The sequence below is a fragment of the Equus quagga genome, chromosome 14 (assembly GCF_021613505.1).
Source record: "Equus quagga isolate Etosha38 chromosome 14, UCLA_HA_Equagga_1.0, whole genome shotgun sequence".
NCBI classification, from domain to species: domain Eukaryota; kingdom Metazoa; phylum Chordata; class Mammalia; order Perissodactyla; family Equidae; genus Equus; species Equus quagga.
The window spans coordinates 91837020-91846600 of record NC_060280.1 but is presented as its reverse complement, the minus strand read 5'-3'; the positions used below and the strand labels follow the sequence as shown (position 1 = coordinate 91846600).

At 49.6% G+C, this 9581-nt stretch overlaps 1 protein-coding gene across 1 annotated transcript; it reads right to left on the bottom strand.

Annotated features, from left to right (window-relative positions):
* Window positions 1–211: 211 nt before the first annotated feature.
* CD209 (CD209 molecule) lies at window positions 212–5814 on the bottom strand. Its single transcript, XM_046686176.1, has 7 exons — window positions 5706–5814; window positions 5531–5617; window positions 5291–5380; window positions 4824–4910; window positions 4271–4422; window positions 3408–3520; window positions 212–2560 (listed from the first exon to the last, which is right to left on the bottom strand). The coding sequence occupies exons 1-7, from the start codon at window positions 5740–5742 to the stop codon at window positions 2410–2412; spliced, it is 717 nt and encodes a 238-aa protein (XP_046542132.1). The 5' UTR covers window positions 5743–5814; the 3' UTR covers window positions 212–2409.
* Window positions 5815–9581: the final 3767 nt, after the last annotated feature.

Genomic DNA, 9581 nt, shown 5'->3' with positions numbered 1-9581 from the left:
TGATTATTGATTATTTGTGTAGACATAATTGATGAACCTACATTGACAGATCATAATCACTTAGAGTCCGGAATTCACATTAGGGTTCACTCTTGGTGTTGTACATTCTACGGGTTTGGACAAATGTATCATGACGTGGATCCACCATCACAGCATCATACAGAATGTTTTCACTGCCCTAAAAATCCTCTGTTCTCTGCCCATTCACAAATAGATTTTTGAACATTTTATTGAGAGACTGCCAAACAGATTTTAAAACAAACTTGACAAGTGGGTTATTTGGAATATAATAGAGAGGTTACAACTAGGGAGGGTAACATTTTGGGCTCAGAGGATGAGGAAGGAGGGAGCTTTAGTTTTCTCTGTATAGATTGATGAGTTTTGGTTCCACATGCATAGATTACTTATTCAAAGACATTTAAACATTTAAAGCTGTGGTCATTTAAGAAATCATCTTTAAAAGAAATTGCATAAGAATAGGCAAGAACATTTTGATAGAGAAGAACAATGCCTAGCAGATATCACAGCATATTATAAGCTTGGCTTGGGTTTCCCCAGAAGCAGAGCCTGAGACAAGGATTCAGTTACAAGTGTTTTATCTGGGAAGTGATCCCAAGAAGCACCAGTAGGGGAACAGGAAAGTGGGACAGGGAAAGAAGGAAGCCAATACAGGGGGCATCAATGAGCGAGTGGCTGCTGTGGGCAACTGAGGCTCAAACCCATTAGGGGCCTCTGGAAGATGATCTGGAACACTCCTCTGAGGTATTCTGCTCGTTGGAGGTTGAGTTTTCCAGGAAGCTGACTCTAAGTGAGATGGAGTATAGCATGTAGGTTGTTTATTGTGATATTGTGATTTATAATAAGAAATATATATTTGGAAACAGAGCTCCTAAAACCCTTGGGATTTTCTAAGTGATGAGAGAGGTAAAGGTGTCTTTTGTTACGTTAATGAGGTGACTTTTGGACCACACCAAAGGATGGCAGCTGGTTGCGAGTGGAGTCAACCATGAGATTAGAGGGTTGGAAATTTCAGTCCCATCTCCAGCCTCCGGGTAGAAGAGAGGAGCTGGAGACTGAGTTCAGGCGCCATGGCCAGTGATTTCATCGATCACGCCTGTGAAACGAAGCCTCCACAAAGACCCAAAAGGACAGGGTCCTGAGAGCTTCCGGGTTGGTGAACACCTGGAGACTGGGGGAGAGTGGCATGCTCAGGCGGGGCGTGGAAGCTCTGTGCCCTGTCTCCATACTTTGCATCTCTTCCATCTGGGTGTTCCCGAGTTACATCCTTTCATAATAAATTGGCGATCTAGGAAGTAAAACGTTTCTCTAGGTTCTGTGAGCAGCTCCAACAAATTAACAGAACCCAAGGAAGGGGTCATTAGAACCTCCAATCTATAGCTGGTTGGTCAGAAGCACAGGCGACAATCTGGACTTGCAATTGATGTCTAAAGAGTAGAACAGTCTTGTAGGACTGAGCCCTTCACCTGTGGGGTCTTATGCTCTCTCCAGGTAGGTGAAATCAGAATTAGGTTGAACCATAGAACACCCAGCTGGTGTCAGAGAATTGCTTGGATGTGTCAGGAAACAACACCGCCACTGCTTCAGGTTCAAATACTGTGCAGAATCATTTTATTTACGAAGGGGCATCCTTAGGGTCAGCACCTGCGGGAGGGTGCGAATTCTGTGCGATGTTTTTACACCAAGAAATTCTCCAATTCTGACATATCCACCTGGAGGTGGCACCAGATCCCACAAGTTAAAGGGCTCCGTCCCACAAGCCTGATCCACATCAGACGCCGGCTGCAAATGGGGTGCCCAGGCTACCCGCGCTTCTGCCTGATGACTTCAGATTTGGGGGTTCCCATGACCCCCTCTCAGGTTTGGTAATTTGTTAGAAGGCTCAGAACTCAGAACAACACTTAGCTTGCATTTACTGGTTTATTATAAAGGATACAAATCAGAGACAGCCCAGTGAAAGCGATGTGCAGGGCAAGGAGTGGAGGGGGAGGGGATGGAGGGAGCTTCAATCCACTCCCCCCCGCCCTCTGGTCCAGGGGATGCGGCAGCTACACAGAGCCATCCAAACCATGTGCCCTTGGAAGGAAGAGAGAGCAGATCCATGGAACACACGAACCTGACCGTATCCCACAGCCGGTCATTTTATTAAGCTCCAAGGAGCGAGGTGTCCAGAACCATAACCTCTGAGCCAAGGGAAGCCTTGAAGCATCAGAGGAAGGACAGAGTTGGGCATGGGCCCGTAGGGGATAAAGAAGACAAGAGGGAAGAGTCCTGAGCTTCTGTCAAGGTCCACAGACCAGGAGAAGAAAGACCAGAGTAAAGATGGGTGAAGTTCTGCAGACCCAGCAGAGGTGGGGTCAGAGCCACAGGGCTCGAGGACGGACAACAGCCTTAGGCACTGGAGCACGAGGTTGTGGGCTTTTTGCAAATCCAGAATTTGCTGAGGCTGCATTTGGAGTCGTTCCAGCCTTTGCCCCTAAACTCCGCGCAGTCTTCCTCCCCACTGCTGTTGGGCTCTCCTTCATTCCAATACTTCATGAAGCTGCAAAGACCACGCAGAACGTGAGCCCCTGCCCGACCACGTTCACCGTTTCTAGCTGCCGTTGTCCTGTTGCTTTCCCATCTGCCCTGCGTGCATCTGCCCGACACACTTTGTTCTGGGAAACCTGATGACACCCCTGAGTCAGTTTGCCTTGGGCTCCTGCTGCCTGGGTTGCCCCCACTTTTGGAGGGAGCCCTCCTCTCTGGGGCATGCTTTTCAAAAGCAAACCAACCAATCCTGGTACCCCCCCCCAACTCTCTCCTTTAAGGGGTCCCACTCTCAGGGCCAGTACCCTCATCACCCTGGGGCAAGGTGTCAGTCAACTAGGGACGGCCCCTATGCCCCAGAGCCCGCTGGAATTATTCAGACTAGCCCATCCTAAGCCTGCTTACCCTGCCTCACTCATTCTTTCCAGTGGAAACTACAATAAAGACTCTTGCCCACAGATCCCGCCTCCCTCTGCCTCCTGACCCAGCCTGGTGCCTCCTTGTGTGACCCCCTTGTCACATGACACACATTTCCTCTCTTGGGATGTGTGACTATAACAAACTGACTTTTCAATGGCAATCTGATCTGTTGGCCTTATGGTACCTCACCTAGTCCATTAATACACTATACTTTAAAACACTCGCCCAGGCTACACGCTCCTCCTGAAGCTCTGATGGTGGAATTTGGGGCACCTGCCGTCCCATCCGAACGTGGATAGGTGGAGCCCACCCATCTCAGCTCAGTGACAATCCCAGACTCTCATGGGGGGTTAAGGGGGAGGATTCCCAGGTAAAGCTCACTTCAGGGGTTTCAGAACCCCGCCCCCACTGGAAAGCGAGGTCCTGCTCCTGAAACTTACCTGGGCAGCAGGGGAGAACCGTCCACCCAGTGCCACGTGCCTTCGTGTTTCAGGTCTGAGAGCCCCATCCAGGTCAAGCGGTTAAACCTGGAAGCCTGGACCTGCAGGAAGTTCTAGCGGATGCAGAGAAATCAGGAGGGAGCTCCGCCCCTCGCCCCACCTTCCTGGCTCAGCGTCACCACAATCTCTCCGTAGGAAGTTCTTCTTTCCATCTGAGCTCCGGGCTTCTAGGAGACAAGATCCTGAACCCCCACCTGCTATCAGGATGTCTGAGCATCTCTCACATCTCTATCCTGTGAGCACGGATGGTCTGACTTGCAGACATACATGCACGGCTGGTGTCTACTGTGTGTTTGTGTATTTTAGGCGTGCTAAGCATGTCCACGTGGATGTCCTCGTGACTGAGTTTAATGTGCTGGAACCAGATCGAGCCAGTGTGTGAGAGCTTATCACGCGTGCCTGTTTTCACCTCTGCATGGAGTGATGTCACGTGACAGCTTGAAATCAGCCACCGTGGGAGAACTTATACCAGGGAAATTAGCAAATGCTCCAAATCAGGACTCATTCTACCCACCCCACTCCAGGAGCCAGTTGTTAAGCATTTGCCAGCACACCACTGGGGTTTTCTTAAACTTTATGGATTTATGCGTTCCCCAAGACACTCACACATGTTCAGATCTTGACTGTACCCCCTTGCAAGGCGCCAGCCTGGGACCCCCTCATCCCTATCCTTCCCCTCCCCACCTTTCCAAGTGGAGTAAGCAGGTTCTCTTCCCCAAGATCCCCTGTGGTCATCTCCTCCCCAGGGGGCCAGTGGTCAGGTGTACGCCCCAGGCCAGGTGCGGGTCCCCCGACAGGCGTACCTGCTCCTCAGCGCTTTCGATGACTACGAGTTGAGCCTCCACTTCCTCACAGGCAGTCACGGAGTCGTGCCAGTTGAGTTGCGAGTTGGAGAAGAAGTAGCAGTTTCCTTGGAAGGACCGCCAGCCCCAGGGACAGGGGTGGCACAGAAGGGCTGTTGTGGGAGGCGGGTCAGGGCTGGGACCCAGATCGGGATGCCCCCATCTCTGTATCCGCCTGGAGAGTTGGGGACTCTGCTTGATTCTACACCCCACATGGGCCGTTCCCCTCTCTACTTCCCGAGACCCTCCTTCGGCCCCAGGAAGACTCAGGAGTCCTAGCCCCCATCTCCTCCGGACCTGGAGCTCAGAACAGGAGACTGGCTTAATTTCATGCCTACTGTGTGCCTGGCCCCCCTCCCCCACCCCGGGAACACCGACTGCCATCATCCTTATTACTCTGGGTTCCTGTTTCGCAGGTGAGGAGACAGGTTCAGAGAGGAGCAGTGACTCACGCAGAGTCACACCACCCCGGAGACCCTTCCAGGCTCCAGAACCCTCGAGTTTGGCCACTCACCAATTCCAGCCTTCAGCTGGGTCAGTATTTGCTGGATCTCCTCCTGCTTCGAAGGCTCCAGCCCCTGGGACCTGGGGACCTTGGAGACTGTGCCAAGAAATTAAGAAAGTGCAATTATTAAACGCCTACTGTGTACCATGCCCTGCACTAGGCCCTCAGGGTCATTGTTTCTGAGAGTCAAGGTCTTGGTTAACCCCCTTTGGAGATGAGGAACATTGACAGCCAGAGAAGGTGGCACCAGGAGGGCAGGTGGAGCAGGGACTGCCCCCTCTCCTTTCCTCCCCCAACCCTGCATCAGAGGTGGGAGGGGCTGCAGGAGAGGCCACCCCAGAGCTGACAGGGCGACCCAGAGGGACCAGAGTCCTGGCTTTCACCCCACCTCCCTCCTGGACCTGGACCCCCCTAGGCTGTGTCTGCAGCCAGAGTGGAGGCCTAGGAGCCCTCCACCCTCGGGGCCTGCCACTGACCTTGGACAAGGATGGCCACCAGGAGCCCAGCGAAGACCACGAGGGAGAGGAACAGGAGCACCAGGGGGGCCCGGCCCTGCCCCCGACACCCTGCGGGAGGAAAGATGGATGGTCCCAGCACACCTGAGTCCCTGCCCCTGCCTGCCCCAGGGACCGCGTGTCCCCCAGCCCCCACCTCCCCAGGACCCAGCTGTCTGGCAGTGGTCATTTCCTGCTCCCTGTCCCCTCATCCTGTCCTACCTGGGAAGTTCTTGAAGCCATGACTCTTTTGGAATCCAAAGTCTTTGTAGGAAAGTCTGTTCCCACTGGTCATCAGCTCTTCCTCATCTGAATGAGCAGAGCACTGACTCAGAGCCCAGGGCTAGCCATCCCCCTGCCCCCTCCCCAAGATCCCAGAGTCCCCACCCCGCCTCACCCAGTGCCATCGGTTCCTTGGGGTCACGCTGGTCCATCCACTGTCTCCAAATGCCTCGTCTGGACCCCTGGGAGCCACAGCTCTTTATTTTCCACTCTGTGATGCTTGATCCCTGAAGCTACTTTCGTTCAGGAAGAGAAAGAGGGAAGTGGGCAGTGACATGTTCATCAGAAAGGCTAAAGGGACAGAGTAGAGCTTCTGACATGAAATGAGATGGATCTTCCCAGAATTCCATGGGGTGCTGGGGGGGGGTGATCTCGGGTCAACAGCGAGAAGGACTGGTCCATCCGGGTGTGGCTGAGCTGTGGGATGCTTTTGATGAAATCCAGTAACATGGAGAGTAAAGCTGGTTTGTTGTGCCTCCTGCACTTACGGCAGGGGTGGGCAGAAAATTCCCCTCATCTTCCTGGAACCACCATGCCCTCTGACCTCCATGCTATGCTGTCTCAGCTCCCTGGCATCCTCCTTTATGCTGATTTCTGCTGACTTTTGGAGTTGGGGCTGAATCATCATTCCTTATGTTTATTTAATGCCTATTATAGTTGGGCATTTTTCTAACTACTTTATATATGAATTCATTTAATTTTCCTACCCCTGGGTAAATAATATGACCTCCACTTTACAGATAGGGGAAACTGAAGCACAGAGAGGTTAAGTCACTGGCCCAAGGTCACAGAGCTGGTAAATAGTGGAACTGGGATTTGAACCCCAACAGTCCACCTCCACAGTCCACACTATTATCCAAAGATAGCAGATAGTATTAAGGAGGAAATAGAAAGAGTCATAGAATCTTTATTCATAATAGCTTTGAATTGGAAAGACCCACCAGCAGGTGACTGAAAAAAAACTGTGGCATATTCACACAGTGGAATATTACATAGCAATGAAAAAGCAAAATACATGAATGAATCCCACAAGAGAGCAAAAGAACCCAGACATAAAGAGGACGTACTATAAGATTTGACTTTATGTGAATCAAGAACAGGCAAACTAAGGTTTGGTGGGACTCAGAATGGAGGTTACCTGGAAGAGGGGTGAGGATCGACCCGGAGGGGGATGCCTGGTGTCTTCTGTGTGCTGCAAATATTCTAGATTTTGGTCCGAGAAGTGGTCACGTAGGTGTACTCACATGTAAAAGTTTCTTGAGCTGTACACTTCAGATAGAATGACATAGATCTGTGCAGCATCCCCCGTTCTGCTTTCCACGGTTTCAGCGATGCATGGTCAACCTCGGTCTGAAAATACGAAATGGAAAATTCCAGAAATAAACAATTCATAAGTTTTAAATTGTGCACTATTCTGAGTAGTGTGATGAAATCTCGTGCTGTCCCACTCTGTCCCACCTCAGATGTGAACCATCCCTTTGCCCAGAGTGTCCGCACTGTATGCGCCACCTGCCGACTTGGTTATCAGATCGGTTCTCACGGTATCGCAGTGCTTGTGTTCAAGTCACCCTTATTTTACTTAATAATGGCCCTGAAGAGCAAGAATAGTGATGCTGGCAATTGGGACACGCCAAAGAGAAGCCATAAAGTGCTTGCTTTAAGTGAAAAGGTGAAAGTTCTCAACTTAATAAGGAAAGAAAAAAAATCGTGTGCTGAGGTTGCTAGGATTGGTGCTGGCCCCGATATCAGTTCTCCTACGTTAAACCCAGCGTACATGGGGTTAACATCAAAGCACTCACCCCCTTGCCCTGCTTACTCCCCCACTTCCTGGAACCAGAATCCACCCTCCACCACGGAGGCAGCAACCAAGGACAGCCACCTGCGGATTCCCTTGTCTTACCACTTTCCTCTCTGCAAGCAGCCGCACAAGACCACATGCAGGCTGGTGGGAAAGTGCCAATCAGCGAGCCCACAGCCTCCCCTCCCTACAAGCAGCTGTATTCCATACAACCTTTCAAAACCCTGGCCTCCCATCTTCTGGGGAGATGAGACGAATTTGAGGGCTCACTTTCGTCTCCCAGCTGACGTCACCTGAAATAAAAACCCTTTCCTTGCCGTAAGCCTGGCGTTCCAGTTTCTTATTTGGCGCCTCTTGTGTGGCAGGTAAAGAATCTATGTCTGCGGTAACAGGATCTACGGTAAGAGCGAATCTTGTATCTGTGAAATCAGGAAGAAGGAAAAAGAAATCCATGCTGTTTTTGCTGTAACACCTCAAATGTGCGTGTATAGGAAAAAGCATAGTATATACAGGGTTTGGTACTATCCGTGGTCTCAGGCATCCACTGGGGGGTCTTGGAACAAATCCCCTGTGGATGAGGGGAGGACTACTGTACACACACACACATTGCACCAAAGCCAGCTTCCTAGATTTAGCTATAGTTATGTGAGATGTGATGAAAATAACAAGAAGTTTTCACATATTGACGTATATGGGGAAGCCATTCTGGTTTGGCCTCAAACTTGTTCTTTCCAGAGCAGCCAGACTCATGGCCCATCACACATGCCTTGTACGTCTGCTTCAAACCTTTTCCCAAAGCAGAGAACGTGCTCTGTAAAGATAAGGGTGAACAGCTCCCTTCCTCTGACTCCCATCCCAGTACTTCTTTGAAGATAAGCTTTTCTTCCCAGAGGACCAAGGTCAAGCTGACCTGCTGTGTACATGCTCAACTGCAGCAAAACGTTTTCTTGTGACTTTGGGGGGAAAATATTGTATTCCCATTATGCTTGACGTGTGTTCTCTGTTCTGAAACAGTATAGGACCACGCTATAAGTCATGCTTCCATAACATGCTTTCTTCCCTGGTGGAGGCTGCACTCCCAAGCTAGTCCTCAGCTTGGCTCAGATAAACATCACCTTACCTTTCTAATCAATACGTTGGTTATTGGTAATTTTCATCAACAGAGGTAACCATCGGGGAAAGCTGGGTGAAGGGCACACGGGACCTCTCTGTACTGTTGTTACAACTTCCTGTGACTCTACCATTATTTCAAAGTGAAAAACTAAGAGAAATTTTAACAGTTAAAGAAGAGTATTTTTTAAATTTAAGGTCATTTGTGTGTGTGTGTGTGTGTGTGTGTGAGGAAGATTGGCCCTGAGCTCACATCTGTTGCCAATCTTCTCCCCCTTTTTTTCTCCCCAAAGCCCCAGTACATAGCTGTATATCCTAGTCGTAAGTCCTTCTGGTTCTTCTGTGTGGGACACCACCACAGCATGGCTTGGTGAGTGGTATATAGGTCCACGTCCAGGGTCCAAACCTGCGAAGCCTGGGGCCACCAAAGCGGAGCACGTGAACTTAATCACTACACCACCAGGCCAGCCCTATAATTTAAGGCTATTAAACATAAAATATTCACATATGAACTAAAGTTTGCACTCTCTCAATGAAAGTATTACACTGAGATTTTCATTCTTTTCCAAATGCCATTGTATTTTTTTGTTAACATGAATTAAAAACTTCAAGTGGTCACCTAGAATGATACAATTAGAGTGAGTCCAATTTTGGGTCTTTTTCCACCTGTATAATCCCTGAGACGTTGTTATGTTTTTCAAATATACCTTTTTTTTTTTTTTAAAGATTGGCACCTGAGCTAACAACTGTTGCCAATCTTCTTTTTGTTTTCTGCTTTTTCTCCCCAAATCCCCCCAGTACATAGTTGTATATTTTAATTGTGGGTCTTTCTAGTTGTGGCATGTGGGAACTTAACCACTCGGCCATGGGGCCAGCCCCTCAAATATACCTTTTAAATAGGAGAAACTGTAAGATTGCAGAGGTTGGAGACTGGAATTGTGCCCTAAGAGAACACCAGTGATTCAAAATTTGTACAAACTCACTCTGAAAGCTGTTCATAGCTCAACATTGCTAATCATCGGAGAAACGCAATTCAAAACCACAACAAGACATCACCTCACATCCATTAAGAAGACTACTGTC

What these genes read in the sequence shown, in the direction of transcription:
- CD209 (XM_046686176.1), bottom strand. Translation starts at nt 5,742, where the DNA reads ATGGACCAGCGTGACCCCAAGGAACCGATGGCACTGG. An exon ending in TGGCTTCAAGAACTTCCCAG is followed by an intron (nt 5,381 to 5,530) that starts GTAGGACAGGAT and finishes TTCCTCCCGCAG; the next exon opens with GGTGTCGGGGGCAGGGCCGG. An exon ending in GGTGGCCATCCTTGTCCAAG is followed by an intron (nt 4,911 to 5,290) that starts GTCAGTGGCAGG and finishes TTCTTGGCACAG; the next exon opens with TCTCCAAGGTCCCCAGGTCC.